This window comes from Myiozetetes cayanensis, unplaced genomic scaffold, assembly GCF_022539395.1.
Source record: "Myiozetetes cayanensis isolate MyiCay16 unplaced genomic scaffold, myiCay2020 scf1, whole genome shotgun sequence".
Taxonomy (NCBI): Eukaryota; Metazoa; Chordata; class Aves; order Passeriformes; family Tyrannidae; genus Myiozetetes; species Myiozetetes cayanensis.
The window spans coordinates 106,928,933-106,952,866 of NW_026086604.1; the positions used below are offsets into that span (position 1 = coordinate 106,928,933).

General features: G+C 44.2%; 1 protein-coding gene across 1 annotated transcript in view; it reads left to right on the top strand.

The window, feature by feature from the left end:
* TMC2 (transmembrane channel like 2) overlaps positions 1–16,010 on the top strand; it is a 32,268-nt gene extending 16,258 nt beyond the window's left edge. The window contains exons 12-20 of the mRNA XM_050333647.1: positions 42–221; positions 1,042–1,194; positions 2,565–2,693; positions 4,841–4,908; positions 5,672–5,911; positions 7,608–7,733; positions 13,045–13,123; positions 14,537–14,657; positions 15,757–16,010. Of these exons, the coding sequence (XP_050189604.1) occupies positions 42–221; positions 1,042–1,194; positions 2,565–2,693; positions 4,841–4,908; positions 5,672–5,911; positions 7,608–7,733; positions 13,045–13,123; positions 14,537–14,657; positions 15,757–16,010 (1,350 nt within the window). The remainder of the gene's footprint in view (positions 1–41; positions 222–1,041; positions 1,195–2,564; positions 2,694–4,840; positions 4,909–5,671; positions 5,912–7,607; positions 7,734–13,044; positions 13,124–14,536; positions 14,658–15,756) is intronic.
* Positions 16,011–23,934: the final 7,924 nt, after the last annotated feature.

Below are 23,934 nucleotides of genomic sequence, written 5' to 3' on the forward strand. Positions count from 1 at the left end.
TTGTTGCTACTAGCAGTTATCTCGTTTTCCTCATGTGGCAGGTTGAAATTGTGATGTCCTTGCTGGGCATGTTTTGCCCTCCGCTGTTCGAAACCATCGCTGCACTAGAAAATTACCATCCCCGCATTGGGCTGAAATGGCAGCTGGGGAGGATCTTCGCGCTCTTCCTTGGGAACCTCTACACGTTTTTGTTGGCCTTGATGGACGATGTCAATGAGAAAGTAAGAGTTGAGCCAAAAAGCCATGTCAGCTAGCATTTTCCAGAGTCGAGGGTGAAGGCACCTTGTCCCCACAGCCTGCAGGCACAATCACCCCCTTTGCAGCAGATGCTTCCTCTGTCCCCAGTCCTCTTGAGCAACATCTGCAGTGCCCCGGGGAGACTCACCAAGCAGTCTCCAGCTTCTCGTTACAGCTCTGAAAAAAGCATGGTTATTGTCTCCTATAATCACAGCATGTTAGAGTAATTCGATTTTTTTCTCCATCAGACACTGTGTGCAATTTCTATTAACGCAGACCCCAAGGATATAGTTTATAATCCTCTTTCCCTGCCTCCCCTTTTTAACATTATCCTGGTAGTGTGCTGTGGGCAGATAACTGCAGGAAAGGATAAATGTCTAACTGATCCACAGAAAAAATTACTCTGTTTTAAGCTGAGAAGAATTAGAGGAATTTGAGGTGTTTTGCTCTGCCTTGAAAAATTATGAGCAATGTGAGAAAGAAGGACTGGGTAGAGGCTCCCTCTGCACACAGTAGTCTTGAAGGAGGTCTGACTCCTTCATTTGTGGGGATCAGGTTGCTTGCTCCCCAAAACCCATGGAGTCCCAACCTGCTCTCCACCCAGAAGGGTTGCTGCTCCCCTCCTCCTGGCCAAGGGAAGGAGTTTGCTATAGCCAGCACTGTAAAATCTGTTGTAAGCAGATCCTTATATGATGGGTGGTAACTGGTAAGGGGGAGCCCAATGCCTTGGATTTCTCCAAACACGTCCACTGAGGCCTCTATTTTGTGATGTTTTTGGCTCGGGGGGGGATCTCTTCGTTGCAGCTGGCAGAAGAGGACGTGGTAAAGAACATCACATACTGGACACTGTTTGGCCACCACAACTTGTCTGTGGGGAATGACAGCACTGCCACACCACCTCCCCTTGACCCTGCAGATGTGCCCAGGGGACCCTGCTGGGAGACAACAGTTGGCATAGTAAGAATTTTGTTATGTAGCAAGTCTCTGTGTTGGTTTGGGGTGTTTCATTTTTTTTTGTTTTTCTTGTTGATGTCTTTAGCATTTCCAGGTTTGAAGTTTTCCTCACAAATGACACATCTTTTCCCTACTCTCATATAGCAGCACTAAGGCAATGAAAGTCCTTGGCCACAGTTCTCAAGTCTTAGAAGTGAAATCCTCATCTGGAAGCAACCAGGGCACACACAGTTCTGCGGCACTTGCCAGGAGGCTTTTGTGCTACCCAGCACAAAAGGTTGGGTAGTCTGCAGCCATGCCTGCATCATGTTCTTGTTCAGATCATGACTGTGCCTTTGAAGCAAACCTCTCTTCTCCACCTATTGCTGCACTTCATTCTCATTGCGGAGAGGTTTTGGTGTAGAAGTAAAACCCAGCCAGAGGACATGCCTCAAGGGAACTCCTCAGACATCCCAACCCATAACATGTGGTGAGGCCACGGAATGAAAACAAAATTAGGCAAAAGTAACCCCCTTGAAAGGCATGCAGGGTGGACTTCAAGTTCTCAGTTTCACCTGCCTGCATTTACCTTGCACTAAGAAGTTCAGCAGCCACACTATGCACAGCTTAAAAAGTAAAAGCAATTGTTTACTGGCTGACATAGTTAGGGCTTGCCAAGCTATGAGGCAATGCCTTCCTGGGCTCACACAGTGGGTCTTCACTAGCTGAGTAGTTTTCAGTTGAGTGGGTGAAGACCCACCACCAAAACTCCTCAGAAAGAGTGATCCTCAGTGCAACTGAGCTGTTAACCACCAGATCCTTGTTTTTTTCTCCCCAGACTTTTAAACCTTTTCTTGTGTCTTTTCTTTAGAATCCTTGGGATAGTGGTTATCTCCATCTGACAAGTGTAACTTCCACCTGCAATTTTGCCTTTCTTGTCTTGCACATCTCCCTTCACTACACTTACTCATAGCTCTTGTTTACAACTGAGCATTTTCCTCAGGAGTCCATGCGAAGGTCAAGGAACTGAGCCACACCAGAGCAACACGTTATCAAAATGACTCTTGGTGTACGTGTATTTTACACCAGCATTATTGCTGGCATTAACATTCTGCTCCAATTTTATGAGCTGCCACTGCATACAAGTGCAGTCAATAATGCCAGCAGCAGCTATCAGGTCTAATAGCTGTAATGCAGCTCGTAGTTCCCAAGCACAGAGGTAAAGCTTAGGCACCGCTGAGTGTTTGAAAACAGGCAGGGAGTTTGCTCGTGCTATGCTTTTCTGAAGGTAATTGTCATATAAAGACAAATGGCTTAATAGAAAAATACAGTCCTGAATGAGCTACTGAAATTATTGGACATAAATGGGGTTTTTTCCTTCTTCTAAATTGCAGGAGTTCGTGAGGCTCACTGTGTCCGATATCCTGGTGACCTTCATAACCATTCTGGTGGGAGATTTCATCCGAGCTTGCTTTGTGAGATTTGTGAATTACTGTTGGTGCTGGGACCTAGAAGCTGGATTTGTAAGTCAGTATCTTATAGCTGAGAAAATATAAGTAATTCAGGGCCAATTGGTCAAATGCTACAAATGAATTTGTTCTGAATGCTTCCAGTGGTCCTCTGGTCTTGTCTGATAATTTCATTGGTGTAGATAGTATCTGCATTACTTTTCTGGATCAATCAGTTCCATCCCCGTCTAAGGACTTTAAAATATGAAGCTGAGTTTAAAAAAAAAAACAAATCTCATATTCATTCAGTTGTTATAACTCCAAACCTTTGGGCCCTTCTATACCTCTTCTCAAAGCCCCAGACCTTCCTGTTCATTGTCCACCCTGCAGGCAGTAACCTGCTTTACTCACAGCACCATCTTCTGATCGATGCTGGAAGCTGGTGTTACTTCTGCTGCAGTGGAGGAAGAAGCATTTCCTTCCCCTCTCATGTATATGTAACTCACAACAACACTGGACTCTTTGGTACTCATAAAGGCTACATTACCAAAGCAGCCAGTACTGCAGCTGCACAAAACATAGAAGGAAATAACAGAGAGGTGGAGGGAAGTCCATTGTTTCACATAAGAGGAGACAAAACCAGACGGATTCAGAGAGAGATGGAAGTACCTTGCAAGATTACAAGTAGATCAGTGCACCCATTCCCTATCTGTCCTACTGGGAGTGGTCTAGAGAAGAACAAAGAGAAGGGCTTCAGTCAAGGAAGGGTAAGTGGGGCATAGCAGATGTTTTGCTGCTTGTGGAGCTCTTTGTATTTCTTCTGCGGGAGGCAGAGGACACTTCCCAGGATGGCCAAGGGATTTTGGAGGTCCTTCTAGCAGCCAGGCATCATGAAATTACTTCTGTTACTTGTGCAAAGATGGTTTGGTAACAACCATCTAACCCAACCTAGGCATGGGCACCAGCACAATATTTTATGTGGTTTTTTCATGCAGATAATTAGTAAGTTTTTTGTTTAATCCAGCCTGCTCACAGAGAAGTACTCAAAGCAGAGTACAGTAGACATTGAAAGTTGTCTTTATTTTCACGGGAAAAAGAAGCCCATATTAACCTGTAGCTAAAGATTTGAAGTAGAAATTGGCCAGAATGAAAAGAATAAAGAAAACAATGTTTAGACCCATCCCTTTCCAAAGCTGTGAACAGTCAGCTAAGCAAGACTCTGACTAGGCTCCTCTTATGTGCTCATCATAAAAGACAAACATCTTAAACCTCAACTTTCTGAATTGTTGATAGTATTAAGTACATGCAAATGGCGTGGAAAACAGACATCTCATATAGGATACTTCAAATATATAAGAGTATCACCTATCATTTCTTAGAACAGTTTTCTGCATTGCAGTTAAAAAAAAAAAAAAAGGGGGTTTTTTTTTGAAGGAAACATTAAAAGAAAGTCTTTACACATAGTTTCATCTACCAAAAATCTTTTTTGTGCACAAAAGTAGATGTATGTAGAAGAAACAGTAGCTTCATCATAAGCAAATCTATCAGAATAATAATTTCTAAAACTAGAAATACTATTAGACCAGTATTTAGGTAGATTAGATCAGCCTGTTCTTGACTCGCCACCATTGGCATCCACATCTGATAGTTACAATACTGCTTTATACGGAGCAACCTATCATCTAGCACAGAGTAAAATGTCACCAAATACCCATCAGGTCATTTATTCCCTCATAATTCTCTCCCTTTGCCTACATTTCTGTTCTTAAGCAGCTTGAATCTGGGTACATGGATATATCTAGCATATCATTTGCCCTCCAGCTCATCATTATCGCCATCTAAACATTCAGAACTTAACCACGGTGGAACTGTAAGTCCGTAACCAGACACACCAGCTGGAGTTTAAACCTAGTCCCGTGCCATGGCTGCTTCGCTTGCAGCTGGCATTATATTAGCAGGAAGAGATAAACACAGAGCAGCTCTGAGCATCTCCATATATCTTCCCAATTTTCAGCAAGCCAAGAGAGAAGCAGCAGCCCACAGCACAGTAGCTCCAATTTTGCCTTCACCACAGTGCTGCTGGTCATTCAAGTAGTATGCACAGAGGAGGAGCCCTCCCAGGAATTCCTTCTTATCAGCTTTAAGTAAGCATCATATACCCAGCAGAAAACAATAGCAGGTATCTCTAGCAACAACACACTTTCCTTTCTTTTCCCATACAGCCATCCTATGCAGAGTTTGACATTAGCGGCAATGTTTTGGGTTTGGTTTTCAACCAGGGAATGATTTGGTAAGATTTTTTTTTTTCCCTCTTCCTTATTTAGAAAACCTGTCATTAGAGATAGAAAGCCAACTAGATAAACCTTTGGGTTCTGGTTTTTCTGATTGTTTGGCTTTCTGTGCTTGATTGTGGAAGTGAAAATTTAAAAATGCCAGCTTGCTTATCCAAGACGAGTAGGTCCATGTGCTGGGGGAAGACTTTAGAAAGGGTTTGGAGGGAATCAGAAGGTTACACATCGTTGGAAGGGTGGGCATAAAGCCAGCTAGATCAAATTGGGCAGTAGGGGCATGTCACAGAACTGCCCCAAGGGAAGGCAAATGGGAGCTGCTCTGCCCTATTGTGGCAGTACCAGAGGCAATAGGCAACAGGACAGAGCACCCTCACCTACTCTGGGAGGAAAGTTCCTTTTGCCATGGACTGATAATTTCTGCCTGTTACCACACTACCACATCTCTGCAGATTTAAGGGAGTCTCTCCGTATGGGTTACATTCACTTGACATTTTCCAAGATGCCTCAAAGCCATTTTTGTCACAAACTGAAAATCCTTCTTTGCAACCACTAAGAGTCTAAGTCCTTGCTGGTCCTCAACACATGGGACCATACCCTAATAAGGAAGCAGGTGGCTCCTCTGAGAGCACAGGGTAGCATAAAGCCCACTCAGACTTCATTTGTGGGCAAACCTGCCACCACATGAACACTTGTTTTCCTGGTTTTGAAAACAGAAAACCTTCCTGACTGTCAAAAACAGCATCTATCCCTCTCTCTTTTCAGGATGGGATCCTTTTACGCACCAGGGCTTGTGGGTATAAACGTGCTGCGCTTATTAACCTCCATGTATTTTCAGTGCTGGGCTGTTATGAGTAGCAATGTCCCTCATGCAAGAGTCTTCAAAGCATCCAAGTCTAATAATTTTTACATGGGACTGTTGCTGTTGATCCTATTCCTCAGCCTCCTGCCTGTGGCTTACACCATCATGTCCCTGCCTCCCTCCTTTGACTGTGGACCATTCAGGTACTAGCAAAACACCAAACAGGACATTTTTTTGCTCTGGGACACGGGATTATTTTTGTGAAGTTAGAAGACCTGGTCTCCAACAGAGGTGGTGAAATTCCTCCATTCTCCATCGGCTTAAATCCTTACCAATGTGAGGCAAAGGGTCATGTCCAGCTATGGGGTATAAACAGCCAGCTGGGAGCACTGAACCTCTTCCCATCTGCTGTTCTTTTTTGCTACATGATTCCCAGTGTTTCCCCAACACACATCAATGAAAGTACCAGAGGATAACAAGGTGCAGTACCCAGTAAAAAAAAAAAAAAAAATTTAGGAGCATCCTTAAGGCTCTCTGGAACATTGTGGGAGCCAAATGAGTCCAAAGACTCCTTCATAAAGATAAGAACTCCCACAGCATCAGATTTGGTGTGTTGACTTTAGCTGGAAAATAGCAGGAAAAGGATAGGGGTGGTCTGAAGAGTTGCAGCTTAAAAGAAAAAAAAAAAATTTGTAGGTTTTTTTTTTTTAATTAAGATAAAATCAGCACTGCACAGAGCATTCAGTGGACTGGATTAACATGCCAATAAAGTCTAATTTGATTGAATAATGCCATTTCCTGGGCCTGCTGAATCTGACTCAGCAAGAAGCCAGCTTGGAACAAATTGTTCTTTTAGATGCAGTGTTTTAGGTTACCTGCTTCCTAACAGAGAATGACAATAGAAAGCTAAAAGACTTGGGGGAGAAGGAAAGAGACCAAAATACCCTTAGTTCTATAACAAGAACAGGTGTCAAAGAGCAATGTCAGAAGATCTGACAAGAAACTTGTTGCAGGCGTGCTATCATTTGGAGATGACTAATCTGCAATGTGAAAGAGCTATTTCAATTCCCAATCAACCCTTCAAAAGCCACTCAGCCTGATTCAGACCCTGGCACGCCACCCAGCTCCACTGAAAGCTCAGTTCTCCCGAGCGTCTGGCAGTTGATGAAGTTGGGATACTGTTTAGCCCAGTTTGCCTTTATGGATCTCAACATCAGGACAGAGCCAACACCCCCCTACCTGGAATCCTGCATGCTCCCAAAAGGCAACAAGCCCTAAATAGGAGGAACAGTACTGATAGGTTTGAATTCCCAGACCCAGAGATGCTGGGGAGAGAAGAAGGTCAATTACATAATCCATCCTTCTACAGATCTGTTCTCCTTTCATACAGAATACTCTCATCTGCTTTATCAATCCGGTTAGAAATTACTCTTTCAGTGAGTTTTCTATTAAGCAATAATCACAGCTTGCTATTTTTGTCATTACTTAGCAGCTCTTCAAGTTGGCTCATTATTTCAGAAAGTAGGAATTTGCATATGGAAAGTCATCTCTACCATGAAAAGGCCATATTTAACAAGATATTGATCAGAAATATATAGTTACTGCAGCCTGTAGTTTTTATATATTTCAGGGGGGCAAACAGTTAGAACTCACAAAGCAGTGACATGGAAATAAATGAGCAAGTTGGTCTAGCAAGAGTTGTTCTTATAATCAGTGGATGGAGGGAATGAATGGATCAACAGATAATCTAAAATGAAGGCATTTTAAAATCCTTGGTGGCTTGAGCTGATGCTCACTGGAAGAGGGATAAAGCATGCTACTTAACATCATTAGACTGAAAGCCTATTTTATCCCTCCAGGAAATATCTACACATCTTAACTGGTTGTTTGTTTTTCCAGTGGGAAAAAAAGGATGTATGATGTCATTCAAGAGACCATAGAGCTTGATTTCCCACTTTTTGTTGCCAAGATCTTCAGCTATGTGGCAAATCCAGGACTGATCATACCTGCAATTCTGCTCATGGTGTAAGTTTTCCTTGCAATATTACATGCCTGGGTTGGGGTAGAAGGTTAAAAAACAAATGTTCTGGGATATTAGTGAGGTCTAAATACACTTTCTGCTGAGATAACATCATGGATTGGGGCAGACACATGTTCCCTACCCCCCTCACCTTTGCCTAACCCAATTTCCCCAAATTTAATTACCTGACCCAATTAAACACAACTTTGTAGATGAAACACATTGCTGACAGAGGCCCTGTAGATATCAAAGCTGTCACATCTTCCATATGAAAAAATTTCTGTAGCCAGCAGGAAATAAATGGACAGTCTCAGCCTGGTGCTTTCTGGAGAAGCAATTTCTGTCACAGCTGGTGGTATTTAGAGCACAGCCATGACAGGGCATTCAAAACTTACATGTTCCAAAATGTGAAGAATTGTGAGTTTTGTTGGGGTTTTTAGGAGTTTTATTTTTTCATTTTCCAAATAATACATATGGAATTTCAGTGCCATTTGATCATTTCAGCTTTGAAATCACTCTTAAATCCATAGCACCTTCAGCAGTACTAGGATCAGGGCAGTTCTCTCTCTGTTTTTTGTTTGTTTGTTTTTTTAAGATATTTTTGCCATTGTTATCGAGGTTTCCAATAGTTATCAAAGTAAGTAGGAGAGCTGTGGCCAAAGCTGGAGTGCCTACTACATGCAGAGCTTGGCTGCTCGACTCTTCCTGAGTCATCCACACACACTGAAGGTGGGCCTCTGGGCTGATGCAGTACAGCTTTCCTTGGGCACAGAGATGCTTCATTCTGCATAGTTACACCGAAGGTAATGCCATTAAACTAAGTCGAATACAAGTTGCCATGTTACAAAGTTTCTTATAGAAACTTCCAGAAAAATCCCAATTAAACTGCAAATGATATGTCACCCCTCTACCTGCCTCAAGCTACTTACTCATTTTAACCTAAAAAGGATGATCTTATACTGTGCAGACAGACCCTACCCCTAGAAGAATCAGACCAGATGCATGCAGGAGACAAGAAGTCTTACACCACATCCCTAGTATGGCCAAGCATATTATTGAGTTATAAACTCTGTTCCTGTGGGCTTCACAGTAGCACTGGCAGATACTGTTGCAAACATGAAATGAAGACTGTAGAACTAACACTTCCCAAATGGACCACCTTTACAAAAGGTGGTCAGAAATCAGGTTGTAGGATAGATTTCTGAGGTTTTGATGCAAACCCCCAAAAAACAGATTGGAGAGCAGTAATACCTTTGAAAATAATGTGGGGGATTTTTTTCAGTCACAATCTTCTGCCCTTTCCTCCACTGACAGCTGGGACAAGGAACAGCACAAATCCAGTTTATTTGTTGATGAGACGTTTTTAATCACCCCTTCCCAGTCTTGGCTATTCCCACACCACAGCCTTACCATCAGTCCATCTCTCCTTGAGACACCATTTTGTCTCTGCCCTGACTCCTCTCTGAAAACTGAGGGATACCTTATGTCCACATTACAAAAAACATCCTCCTTTCCCACCCAGATAAACCTCCTGTGCAGCCTTTGAGGATATTATATATTTGTGATTTCCAGCCATTCAGCTCCCAAGGGGGTCACAGCTCTAAAAAAGTGGCTTCCCCCATGATGCCTGGGCAAGCCAGACCTACAGCCCCTTGGCAGTAGCTCTCACATGCTCCAACCATTGGGTGTCTTGCAGAAGTACTGCTTGTTTATCTGCATGCACACCTTGTCTGGGATAATCCCAGATGAAATCACAGCTACCATACAAGATTGTTTCATAAGGTTTCAGTCCTTTTCTGTTCTCCTTTTCAGTCAAGTCCCCAGTTTCCTGCCTTGTCTCTGAAGATCTTCAGCTTTCCCTCTGCTTCTGCTGTGGTGCTGACAGGTAGACAGGGCCAGGCTGGAGATTGTCCTTATGCTGATCCCCATGCAGCTTCCCAAAGCATTGAAATCAGGGAAATGCAAAAGCTTCGTTTAGTCCCAGTGAGCAGAGGACCAATCTCAATGCAGCAGGCAAGGCAACCTACAATCCAGCCCAAATAAAAATAGCCTCTACAAATAGTGACAGGTGGATCGTAAATGGACGATCTGTTGATTTTGATTGCAGACACTGAAAAAATGTCTTTTCCACTTTATGGGCTGAATTAAGTAATTTTCTCTAGCCATGATAACCCCTTCTCTTTTTTCCAGGTCCAATCCAAAATGCCTCTTTTGTCCATTTCTGTTCCTAGCTCCTGGTCTCAAACAACAATGGGGTCTGGTAAATAACATGGGTGTCAAACTTACTGTCCTGCTTCTAATTGCCCAAGGGACAAGGGAAATAGGAAATAAGGAGAAATAAGACGCAGAGATATTGTACACACAGGTACATAACCTAATTACCCTCAGGTTGAAAGCAGGATTTCAAGCTGTGGCCTGCAGAGCTTCCTGGCAGAAGCTAGAAGCACCTTACTGCATCAAGAAGAAGGGAAAATTAAAATTCCTGTGTGGACTAGAAAAGGACAGTGACCCACACTCTCGTCCAGATCTGGGGAAACAGTAAGTCAGAGAAGAGAGGAGCCAGGGTGTTGTGGTTTAAGCCCATATGGAAATTAAGCACCATGCAGTCACTTGCTCAATCCCCTCTCTCCACCTGCCCTGCAGTGGACTGGGGAGAGGAATCAAAGTAAACTTGTAAATTGACATAAGAACATAGTGAAAACAAAGTGAAATATAGTAATAATGGTAAATTATAATCATAATAATGACAATAAAAAGGAAAAAACAAGTAATGCACAATACAATTGCTCATCACCTGCTTACTGATGCCAGACCCTCCTTTTGGGTAACTACCATCTGTTTATGTACTAGGCGTGGTGTTCTGTGTTGTGCAGTACCGCATTGGCCAGTTTGGGTCACCTGGCTACGCTCCCTATCAGCTGCTTTTGCATACCTTCTCACTGTCAGAGCATGAGAATTTAAAAAAAAAAAAAAAAAAAGTCCTTGACTTAGGATAAACATGATTTAGTAAAACCGAAAACATCAGTGTGTTATCAACACCATTCTCATTCCAAATCCAAAACATAGCACTGCAAGAAATTAATTAACTCTATCCCAGCTGAAACCAGGACACAGGGCCATGCAGGACCCGTGTTAAACAGCTCAAACATGAGGGTGCATCCGCAGGCCCATTTTGGAGGCAAGTATACCTGAAGAACCCCATTGAAAGTGGATAATCTCCATTTGCTAATGCTTACTCCATTCCTCAGCAACATTCACAGGTCCTCATGTTGCAGCTTACAGTCAGAACAAGGCCTGGCTTTGCTCTGCCTTTTTAGGGAGCCAGCACTAGCAGTGTGAATCAGAAATTCAGTAATAAATCCAGCACACCTGTAGGACCTGCCCAGGATATGGGTGTGCACCTTGGAGGATCTCAGACTGCCTCATCATTGCTTGGACAACCCAATCCAAATGTGCCTGACTCCCGCAGATTTGGGTTGCACCACAGGCATGCCCACCAAATCACCTTTCTGTGGCACTGTCCTTTTCCCCTCTCCCTTTCAAGATCCCTTCAGCGCAGTTCAATCCTGAGGAAGAACAACCCCCCTTAAGTAATAAACCTGCAATAAACTAAGGACAGGGGAAACTTGGGCTTAGCCTGGAGACAAAGTGGGCTTATACCTCACAGTATCTGGGAGAGGGACTTGGAGAGCTCATGCCCTTCCCATCAATGCCCCATTAAATGCAGGAGTCCTCAGGGGAGGAAGCCCTGGTGGTTGGAGGCGATACTGGCCACTAATGCAAAGGGTGAGAAAGGGTTGAAAAGGGACAGGAAATGGATTTGCTCAGTTACTGAGTGAACTTGAGAAACCAGCTCAGAAACACAGTACATGGCATCCCAGATAGCTTTGAACAGTCAGCTCTAGTTGTCTTTATGAAAACAGGGGTATTCCAGGCACTTATATCCCGGCTGGTGACAACAGAAAATGGCAGGGCAGCCGCAAAGCCCCGATTAAAAAGTAACATTTTCTAGGCAATGAGCTTAATAATAGAGAAGAAATAAAACTACCACATCTTTATAGAAGAGCAAAAGCACAATTTCCAAGAGGAACAGAGAGCCCGGTTCACCAAGACTGAGTTTTGAGGTAACGCTAGGCAAAAGGAAGCGAATGTGTTTCCTCTGGACAGACCCCTGTAAAAAGCCTCAAGAAAGGTCATCCTAAGTACCCCTTCCTGATCTCCCACCTGGAAACCAATATGCTAGTACACGATGCCTTGCTGGGCTTAGAGACATGCTCTCTGCTAATGAAATACTGGAGCCTGGTTTGAGGATGCTGAACCTGGGCTGAAGCCACAAAAGCAGGTTATGCAATTGTCAGAAAATCTTTCTTTTTCCCCTACTTTTTTTTTTGTTTCCCCTTCTATACAAGAATTTTCTACTTTATTTAAAAAAAATACCAGCTATAGTGGTGAAGTGAATGGCTGGTACTTTTCCTGGGAATGACTTGAGCCACTGAGCACACAATGTTTACAATTTAGAAAAATAAAAGCACTCTACAAAAGTGCGAGGAGACATTTTTTACTACTGAAATATTACTGGTTGGTGTCAGAGGTGGAAAGACAGACCCAGATGCTTAGGCATGTTTTAAAACACAAGCCTCCCTGTGCGTCAAAGACTGGCAGCCAGCATGCCCTCTCCCATCCCCACTTGCCTTTCAGTCCTTTCCAGCTTGGCTTGGTTTTCCCCTGGTTTTGGCATGCTCTTTTTGCAGAAGAAGCGATCGAAACAAAAGCCAGTGGTTCTGCTCCAACCTGTCTTCTGCTTGCCCTCGATTCCTGTCTCTGCTCACTGTCCAGGGTCCCTTCTGGGGAAAGAGGGTGCAACTGGTTCTGGCAAAGGGAGAAGGAGGACTGTTCCTTGAGCACTGCTTTTCAGGAGAGGCTTCACTGTTCTGCCACTATTTCCTTAGTTTCCTATTTTTTTTCCTAAGGTCTCTGTGTTACCGGTTCAATTTCAAGGTTGGTGCCTGGTTTCACCAAGGCTGCTGGAAAGGAAGTGGAGGGAGCCCATGGTTATCCAAGGTGGAGGCAGGAGGGCAGGCTTGTCATTTTTCTTCTGTTTGAGCAGAACCGAGCTACTAGATGGGCTCAGTGCATCTCAGTTGACCATTCCCCAAGGCAGCCTGAATTTTTCCTAAGCCTTGAGCCTCTAAAAGCAGTGTGGAGATAGCTGGTAGGAAAACTAGGTATTAGAAGGTAAGCAAAAAATGTTCCCTCTTGGTGAAACTTTCTCTCTCCCCTGATCCTGTCACTACAGCAACATGCTTGTTTTTCTAGCCTTGCCATCTATTACCTAAATTCTGTGTCTGAAGCGTATCAGCGCGCCAATGCAGAGTTGAAGAAGAAGATGCAAATGGTAAGTATTGATCTGGCAAAGTCATCTTTGAAATAACCTGCACTTCAATTTTGATGTGTAATATATGCTTTTTAAATCACTCTTCGCTTCTGAATGCATTGGTGACAGGAAAAAAAAGATGTATTTTATGCTTGTTCAGTCTCCTCTGATGGCATTTAATGGCTAACTGCAAAGAGTGGTCACATCCCACAATAGGCTGCTATTTCATACATCAAAACTATAGTTCGTTTTTCCATAAACTGTGCTTTCCATCTACAAAAATAAGTTACTTTGAAATTCGAGCAATGCTTCGGTGCCTGAGATTTCCCAGGGACAATGATAAGCCTATCAAAACTACAGTCAGATTTTCCACAAGTTGAAGAGCAATGAGCCATAAATAACAACATGGCAATAACAATATTTTTTACCAGTAATTCTCAAAACACCTTATAAAGGAGGCTGGCATCTGCCTCTGCTGTGCAAATAGGAAAAGCAAGGTATAGACAAATGCAATTACTTGAACTAGCAGGGTAGGATTTGGACCTCATGGTATCCAGAACTGTGAGAGGTCACAACATGTAGAGGACTGTAACACAGGGAACCCTGAACTAATATGAACAAGGTCTGGCAGCAGAACATCTGCAAAAGCACAACTTTGCTCAGAGAATGATTTCTCAATGAGAAACAGCAAAGGTGTTCTGGTACCCACAAAGTCTGCCAGGTTTGCCAAGTGGATGAAGGCTGCTCTGTGGGTTGAGAACACTCAGCTGTAGCAAGGCCATGAGCTGCCCTGCATTCTGTGGCTCCAGTATACAACAACTTCCACCGGCAAATAACTCTTTTGGCGGGGAGGGATGGAGGTGGAGTGGAGTCCATCCAAAGTTTCTCACTTCATAAGAGAGAGCAGCCTGTCCCTTCCCCATGCAGCATACTTGTTCTGAGTAAAACCAGGTTATTTTCTTCCCTCTAACATTCAGAAGAAAATCTTTTGAAGACAAATATATGCAAGTAAAACCAAAGACAGCCCTACAGCCCATCTCCGTGCTGCCATACCCTCCTCCTCTTCCTTTGGCATTTATCCTGGACACTCTCTCTCAAAAGAGGTCCACATTTAAAATAAACCAAAACCCCAGAGAGGGCAGATTGGCAGTTGCAGAAACATGCAGTCTGGTAGACCTAAACCACGTTATGAGCAAGTGCTTTGTCCTAACAGGAGCAGACCCATTCCTTCCCAGTCTCTCATCCCCCTAAATGGGACAAACTTTCTTCCCAAAAACACCTGGTCACTGGACCAAGATTCAGCCCCTTGAACTTGGCAAAGAGATTGCATTCATATCAACAAACACTTAGCCAGGCCAACCATGGCACCAGGCCACCATTTCACAGATTACATCTGCAGTTTTAAACTAAATCTGATGTTTTTTATTGATGCAGCAACGCGAAGAGGAGAAAAACAAAAGAAACAACAAAGCCACCACCAACCCTATGCTGCAAGATCTGGAGGATTTACTTACACCAAGTACAAAGACTGAAAGTCACCCCAACCAAGAAGGAGGTAAAACCCAAACAATGTCCCCTCAAAACTTCTGAAAAGGCTCATTGTAGTACCAAAGTGATGCAGTAGGATTGAAACTGGAGGGATACACATTTGCAAGCTATTAGATGGGCATAACTAGCACAGATTTTTTTCCATTCGCAGAAGTCCACCTACCAATGGACACCCAGGAAGGGGACTTGTTAGATCGTGTCTCACACAGGGTTGTCACAGTATAGAAATTGTAATTCAAAGTTGTAATTCACATCCCAGCTATTAACCATGCTGGTCACAAAACCAGCAATTTATTTTGGGAACAATGCTTAAACTCCAGTGTCTTTCCTGGGCTGATGAGTTGAGTCAGGCACAGACTTTTTCGGAGTTGAGGTTTTCATTGGAAAATTCATCATGAATGAGACAGAAGCTTCTCACAGGAGTGCATTGGTAAATGTGTGCTGTAAACTCTTCTGTGGGGGTCCAAAGAAGCAGAAGGAGGCACTGGCATCAGGATCTGGGCACTTTCAAGGAGGATGGATCCTCCAGGCTCAGTTTCAACCAGCCACTTCCTGACTGCCAGACCTCCTGCTCTCATTTGTGAGAAACATGTGAAAGATTTCGATTCTGTCTTGATACAGATGAGAAAAGAAGACTAGTGCCACCATTAGTGGCACTAGCACCACTAGTGCTTGCATTTAGATGGGCTGAGACGAGCTGGAAAGTTCAGAGTAATCCAACACAGATTCCTCTCAGAGCAGTCCCAGGGCAATCACTTAGATTGAAATAGTGCTGGCAGTGTTTCAGGTGCACTGAAACTAAAGACTGAAGTCAGCAATTACCCATGACCACCCTATGACTACGAGTGTACCAGCATGGCTGGTAGGATTATCATGTCTTATAAATGCATCAGTAAGAACCTGCAAAAATGGCTTGGGCAGAAGAGACATGTGCTGGCTGTTGGCCAGGGGTTAATGGTCTTAATTGTGGTTTCTTCTCTCAGATGCTCAAACACAAATCCCCAGACACTCTGGTTATTGCACACAGAAGAGACAGCAGCTGCTGGGGAGAGGACAAAAGACAGTGTTTGCTCTCAAGAAAATAACATTCATAATCTTTGCTCTAGAAAAGAAAATGGAGTCTCCTGATAGAACCAGCCCTGTCAGGAAACCAGGCAAAGGAGCAGTCCCGGATGGCAGCCCCACAACTGGCGGGAGAGGAGCAGCATTCACCCCGCCGTCACATGTGTTTGTGACACAGCCGCTGACACTGGGTGTCCGGGCACCGTATCTTGGCCAGCCCAGACCACGGGGGCACCCACTGGGACTAGTCCCTGGAAGAGGGAGAGGGCAGCCACGCTACTCACAGGCGGTTCGATAAGCTCAGCAATGCTTCTCCCACCTGACATTAAAATAGAGGTGCTGCATGAACTATCGTAGTTTTAGCGGGAAATTATTACTGCATGTTGCACATCCACTCGTGATGGTCTCTATCTATCCAGCACTATCTAATACAGATTTGTTTAGACACTTAGTAGTACTTTGGATTTGTAACCCCCAAAGGCCGCGCTGATTTTGATCGCCAAGGAAATGGGAGGCAGTCAGAATGAAAATCAGCTGTGGCCCTGCTACACTGCTACACACAGGACGCAGTCCTGCGGCCACTAACAGTGGTGGGCTCGCTCTGCTTCTCAGCAGAGTAACTGCTTGTCAGTCTTTTCAAAGGCTTCTTTAATTAATAAAAGTGGTGTGAGTTTACCTGTCATTTTAACAGAGTTTGGTTTGGCTTTTTTTTTTGCTGTCCTACTCGAGGAATTAAGTATTCTACCAAAAAAGTCAGTGTCCCAGTCCAGCTGCAAGCCAGCTGCTGCTAGGAGTAGAGGACTCCTATTAGACCAGCAGAGCAGGAGGTTCTGTCAGCTGCACTTCTGATAGCTTTTCTCCAGTCTACCTCCTCCAAACTTTCATATTTTTGTTTCAATCTCCCCACCACTTTCTCTGGGTTTCCACTCTGCTCCTCTTTCCATAGTCTGTTGACAGCAGCTTCTATCATTATTTCAACCCCTGGACAGGATTACTAGTCTAGCAACACCACCCAGCACAGCTGAGAGACTAACAGTGTTTTGGCCTAGTTTCTGATCACAACCAGTTAGAAATTCCCGGTGCAATTTCATAACAGTATCTTCCATATCTCCAGGACTTCCCAGGACAGGAAACTCAGTAAACTATTTCTCCTCTACAGCTTGATAGAGCCCAGAGCATTTGACCTTCAGCCTGGGAACATCCATCTTCAAAGAGTTGGGCAAAAGAGTCCAGTTAAGTCAAATATAAGGCAGACTGAAACAAATATTCCATTTTTCAGGTCCAAAACAACAAAAGTATTTAAGCATCTGATTCCTTATAGCAATTACGAGATTCAATATTGTGCTGTGCTTATCTGTAGATAGAGATCTAGCTCGTTTGTTGATGTCTGTGCTTTATAAAAGAGACCAGAGCCCTGGAGAAGTACTTCCAGAAGATACAAGCAAGGAACAAATAAAAGGAAAATTGAGAAATTCTTTAAAAAAGAAAATCATTGCACTGTGCTTTCAAATACAGAGGAGTCAATGTCTTATTTCAAGAATTAGTTGTCCCTGGTGCACATCTTGAAGTCGCTTTGGCTATTCTGAGGCACACTGCTATGGTCAGGGTTGGTCATTCTCCTAGGGAGCCTCCACGAGAAAAACTGCTCAGCAGATTTACTTCCTAGCCTTGGAAGGACATTTCTTTGAGCTGGGTCTCACAGATAAGGCCTTGTCTTGCATCTTTTCTGTGAGAGTTGCTGATGCAACACAGCTGCGGTGGCCTCTCTTGCCATCTCTGTCTGCAGAGATACCCAGTCACTGTGATGGAAAAAGTCAGACAAGAGAAGGCCTTTTTCAGGAGACAGAAGCTGTGGCCCCCCATCCTTCTTTACAGCTGTCCATACTGGTCAGAAAGTGCTGAGGGAAGGTGCTGCCAGCCTACTAATCCAGAAGGATGTCACAGAAACAATACAGTGCCCTGATTTCAGCCCAGCTGGTCTGCCCTGAAGACTCTGGTATCTTTGGGAATGGTTGCATAACAAGGAAGAGGACTTTCCTCCTCTGCGCTTCTCAGCTCACACTGCAAAATTATTTGGAAAGGGAAGAATGTGGCTTGAAATCTCACTCACCTCTGCTAGAAAACAGAAAGAGACTGGAAACATGTGTGTGCAGATATATGTGCATATGTGGAAGAAAATTAAAGTAGGAATATAAAGGCAATAAGAAACATTTTGAAGAAGCCAAATAGAACTCGAGAGAGGTTTTGAGAACCAAAGATGCAGAGGCAGACTTAGACCAGATGAGTAACTACTACAGAATTTGGATGCTCTCCAAATCAGGCCCCTGACTCAGACCTGCAATAATATTGAACATTACAAAGCACTTTGTCATCTCTGGAGCACACAACTGCCCGTTGGCTAATTAATCTTTCAAGGTTTGCTTATCTCTAATTATAATGCATTGATCAATGTGTTTTGCAAGCCCAGAGACTTCAGGAAACGAGAGTGATAGTATCAGCTGGACACTTTCTACAGACCAGTGGAAACTCTTCCCTAACTCCTCTGTTAGAGCACAACAGCTGCAAGTGGTAAAAATGCCAACCCTCAGTCCTCATATTGACTGAAAAGATTATTTGTCTCTCAGAGTTTTGGATCCTTTACCAGTTATTCACATGCAACTGAAGGTTAAACTCCACAAAGTCATTGGAATATTCAGTAGTGTTTGGTTTCATCCCTATTTTTCTACTGTTAGGAACAGCAATAAGCTCCTGTCTGAGAACTCAGCATTAATTTCCAACCCCCCAACATTTGTTGAAAGACTATATCTATCCCAAGTTTCCTCCAGGGCTCAGTCTAACTTCAAGCTCAGTTGTGAATACTGGGAGCCTCCTAGTAACATCTCACACAGAGCAAAGTTTGTATTCATATATGACTGGAAGAGCCCTCTGTATTGCAAATTTTTCACATCTTGTATTGCCACTAGATCAAATGCTGCATCCAAAAGGTTTTGGTAAAAACCAAGGAAATATCTAAGCTTAATTATTTTTCTTCTCACCAAAGGTTTGTTTCTAAACAGGCAGCTCTTGTGGGTATGTTTTTAGTTTGCATGGCCAGACAGAGCATCTGCTCAGTGTTACTGAGCAGTGTTAATGAACAGCAATTTCAACAAAATAAAAAATAATTTTTTAAAAATTTTGCAAAACACATGTGGCTAAACGTGAGCTGTGAAAGGGAAGACAACATGTGCACTTCTCTTGGGGTAAAAAATGTCATTCAACCATTTCTACCGTAATGTGCTCAGCACAGTATGAGACAAACTGCTTTCTGTACTTGAATCAATGAACATAAAATAGTAGACACCACTAAACAGGTTTGTTCATAAAGCCAGAAAAGAATGCAAAGAACACACTGATTTCGTATTTAGTACCAAGGCACCTTGACTTCTCCAAAGCAGAAAAGTCAGCTTTTGCTCTAGAAGGAGAATATGTTCCTTTCAAAAGAAAACCTTGAAATATTCGAGCTTGTATTTTCTGGTAGCTTATATGAAGCTTTCCAAGGAGAGAAAGGGAAACAAGCACCACATGGAGAGCATAACCTCACTTACTCCAAACAAGCAGTCAAAATCATCTTGAGCCCTTTTTCATCCTCTGCTCCTATAGCCAACCCTGCACTATGACAAAGTAATTTATCACACATTCTGAACCTTCACAGCCATAAGATTGTCACTTTGCTTGAGAATCTGAGCTACAGAAGTGTCATGTGTAATCCACCTCCTTCCTTCTTCGGAACCTTCACTGCCTTTCACTGCACAGCACTGCTCATGGCAGGAGGAGAGGGCTTCCTCATAGCAGCTAACAAACCAGAGCTTTGGGGATGGATTTTTAGTTTCTTTCAGATTGCTGAGGACAGACATCATCTGGACATCTAAGACAAAGAAATCTCTCAACTACAAAGAGGCTCCATATACTGCCAGAGCCACTGTAGGGACAGAAGCCACAAGCTGCATGGGCTCTAGCACCCACTGAGACACACTCTGAGAAATTTACACTGATGAATCCAGGCAAGGAAGACAACCAAAAAAAAAAAGCCATTTCCCCACACCCAGAGAAAACTAATGATGGAAACTGGTATTTTTGCAGCTTATCCTGCCCCAGGAGACATGCTGCTCAGCATGCCAGGCTGGGTGGGGCTTCTGCCTGTGCCAGTCTGGGAGTGTCCACCTTCAAGGAACTGAACACAGGGGTCCAGTTGGTTCAGACCTGAGGAAGACTGGAAAAGAATTCCGCTTTAAAGACCTAACCCAACAGAAGCATTTAAGCATCTGACTCCTCACAGGAATGTGCTGTGCTTATTTGTAAAGATCTATCCCACTTGCTGAGATCTGTGCTTTTAAGAGACCACAGCCCTGGAGAAGTACTTCCAGGAGATACAAGGGAGAGACTTCAGAATTTCAGAAATAAAAGGAGACTTTAGAATTTCTTCAAAGTTAAATAACTGCATTTTGCTTTCAAATACAGAAAATTCAACGGGTTATCTCTGGAAGTAGCTGCACCATTAAAAGGTGGCTGGCACTGGCAGAAGACCAGCAAGGCAGGGGCTCTGCTGGTGTCAGGAGCAGCAGAATGGTTTCTATGCTCGTGAAGATGTACTAAGACTCTGATGCCCTGTGGGCCCCCGAGTTGCCCCCAGCAGGCCATGGGTACAGCAGGTCACCCACCTTCCTGCACTCCAGCATGTTCAGACCCCTCTCCACAGCCATATATCAGGTGCTTTTGCTGCCACCAAAGCAGGTCAGATGGGAACCTTTGAAGCCTGACCCCACTACCCCACTGCCTCTCTAAACCACATCTTTTCAAAGTAGTGATGTCCTGACCAAAAAAAAAAAAAAAAAAAAAAAGAGAAGTTTTTGCCAAAAGGCTTTAAAGAGTAATTTCCTCCCCTCCCCATTTTGATTAATTCTGCATGCAATGTTATCAGCACTCCAGCCTGACAGCTGTGGGGATATTTTTTTTGTCTCTGTCATGGTTTTCCTGCTGCTTGCCTAAGCCCTGAGGCAGCAGCTCATCCTTTGGCAGGTGGCAGCCTGGCTTCATCTGCAGCCAAGGCTTTTATCACTCACAAATGCTCAGATACAGTTTTCCCCTGGGGAAAAAAGCAACTCTGAAAACCAAGGATTTCTAGGTCCTGGCCCATTTCTCACACAACATAGTCATCAATGCTGAATCAGAATTCAGCATTGTTTTAAATGGACCATACCAACACAATGCTGTGCTGTGTCAAGCTAATACAGGGAGGTTTGGCTTTGCTGCAAATCCCAGGACCCAGCTCCCTGGGATTCCCTTCAACTCAGCCATCTATAAACATCCATATCCAGTTGTGAATATTGTCTCTAAATCTTAAACTGGCACCACGTGGTGCTCCTCAGGGAATATCCATGTTCTCAGCAAACGTAGGCCACGAGGCTCCCACACGTCGGGAGACAGTCTGTGTATGCACATATCCACACAGGCACCGAGATAAAGATGAGTGGATTTTAAAATGTTTCAGAATTGATAATACTTTCTCCACCACTCCTTCATGATTGACAGCAAAACTAGAATGCAACAAGGAGAAGAGATTTCTCTGTGGCTGGTGTTCCAAGCATCCAGGTGGAGGAAGGAGAGCTGGCAGCCACCCAGGGACGGATGGACACGTGCTATTTCCCAGCAGCAAAACCTTTGCACGCGTCAGCATCAAACACCAATGAAAAGACCCAAGGGACAAAAGTCACCTGAAGGTGGTAGAGGAGCCAAGGGGAGGAGAGGGGCAACCACAAAGGGTCTTCTCCACCTCCTGGGGACCAGACCCAGTCAGGAAACCCCTCTGTGCTGAGCTCAGCTATGCTCCCTGGAGGCTCATGCCTAAGAGAACCAGAGTGGGATTTAGTATCATTTAGCCCAGCTCATAGATCTGGGAAATCAGGAGGGTCTGGTCCCAGGCACAGCAAGCAGGTGGATTAGAAATCCAGCAGCTCTGCACCCACCTTAAGGCTGGCACAGGGGTAAGGATACACTGCACCCACCACTGCTACATACAGGCAACGAAAAAGCTTTGCAAGGAAACAGCTGCAGGATATAAAAGCAGGAGAGCTTCCCTGTTGGGAACCAAGCAATGCTTGCTGAAGCTGCCAATGTCATTTCTCTCTGGGAAATGTGGGAGGAAGAAAAAATAACTTCAGCTCAGTTGAAAATAAAATGAAAACAACCACAGTGGCATAGCACTTTTACCTGGACTGCTTGAGGATGGGTAAATTATCACAGTGATCAAGTGTGTAGATCAGGCTAATAGGAGGTGGAACTTTATTTAAATGGCATTACTAACTCATTTTTCCAGGTAAGAGCAGCTGCAGAAACATCCCAAGCAGCTGTGCCCTTCACCTTCTTCCATTCTCCCTCCCTCAAAGCAAAGCTGTTTGAGGGAACCAAGGCTTCTCCTGCAAAAGCCTGCAGATCCAAACCTTCCTCTAATTAAGAAACACTTCACACATAGGAGGCTTTGGGGCTTTTTTTAGATAGCAGCAACAGTAAATAACAGCCTTGGCAGATGTTTAGGAACTTAAAATATGAAGGTTACTATCAGATTTATTTATATAAGGTGCCTGGAGGGCTCAGGGCCAGGTAGAGAGAAAAAATCCACCTACCGTAGTAAAAACCATGCTTTCTTCATTAGCCAGAGCACTTTAGCACATTATCTACAGTGGCTTGGGCACAACAGCACAAACACTGCCTGAACACAAAGTGGAGCTTCACTGTGACCACAGCAGCACCGCTACAGCTTGCAGATCCCACAGCTCCATCAGCAGCAGCTGCTGCAGTATGGAAACAGCCCCGAGGCCAGGACTGCAGGGGTTTTGCAGAGGGCCCCAGCAAACTGAGCTTCTGATCCTCATGAAGCCCAGCAGTTTATGGAGGAAAAAGCTGCAGAAGCATTTTGACACTGCATTCACAAATATAACTAATGAACCACTGTTAAGTTTTCCCTCACAAGCAGCTGCAGCTCTGCCTGGGAAACACTCCACAGCTTCTGCTCAACTTTCCACACCTCCGTCATCATCCCCACATGGTATGGGGTTGTGCCACAGCAGCAGAGAGCCAGCAGTGGGGAAACTTCAGCCTTAGTGTTGCCTGAAGCATTGCCCTATGGACAAAACCAATTCCCTCATGCAGAAGCTGAGGAAATCTGCTGGGACAGTCCAGTTATCAGGCACATGCCCTTTCAGCACTTTATGTCCTCCCTGATGCTAATAACTGGCAGCCCCAGCTCTTCCACCCACTACCAAACCACGCACATCTCAACCTGGTGCTGATTCAGCCTCTTTAGTCACAGGTTCATTTACTAATTGCATTTCAGACTCTTATCTTCCTGGGTGAAGGGTAGGGGGTGTTGATAACGTTGGCAGCCACAAGATGCCCAACAGCAGGGTGCCCCTTTTCTGGCACAATCAGACCTCAAATTCAGAGGAAAGAATATAGAATTCAAGGCAAAGCCTCCAAAAGTAACATCTGTTTAAAACTATTTGTAGTAACTGCAGTAACCACTTATCCCAAAGCTATCCAGCACCAAAGAGATGGGATGTGGGGGCTCTGCAGCACCAAAACACATCCTAGACAGCCTCCATTCAATCTCACCTAACCAGGAAGATGTACCAAGCACACGTTTGCCACAGGAATCCCTACAGTACCAGCAAAATATTGCCTGAGCAGCTATCACGACTGCTAAACTCACACTAGCCTTGGCAAGCAAAGATGCCCATGCTGTTCCCATCTGGCCTACATTGCCCCATGGCACACACTCGTTGCTCCCCTCTGTATTTTGGGTTGCAATTACCTTAACAGCAGAAGAGCCCCCAAAAAGCAATTACAAAGACACAGTCCCAGAAGACAGCAGAGTCTTTCAGCAGCCCTCACATCCCAGAACAAACATGGGGTCACATATGCACACACAGCTTTTCTCAGACCAGCCAGCTAAAAGGTGCTCTGTTCTAAATGCAGTGCCTACCAAAGGGACACAAGAAGGGAAAGTCAATCCACTATTCTCATAATGGTAGAAGATTTAAAATAAAAATTAAATAAATGCAGAGGCTTGACACTTACCTGAACAGAGCAACCTCCATCTCTCAGATCCCAGGGGAGTAGAGCCAGCACAGACCACAACAGAATGGCTCCAAAGAGAGCTTGTCCCACCTGGGCACCACACAGCATTA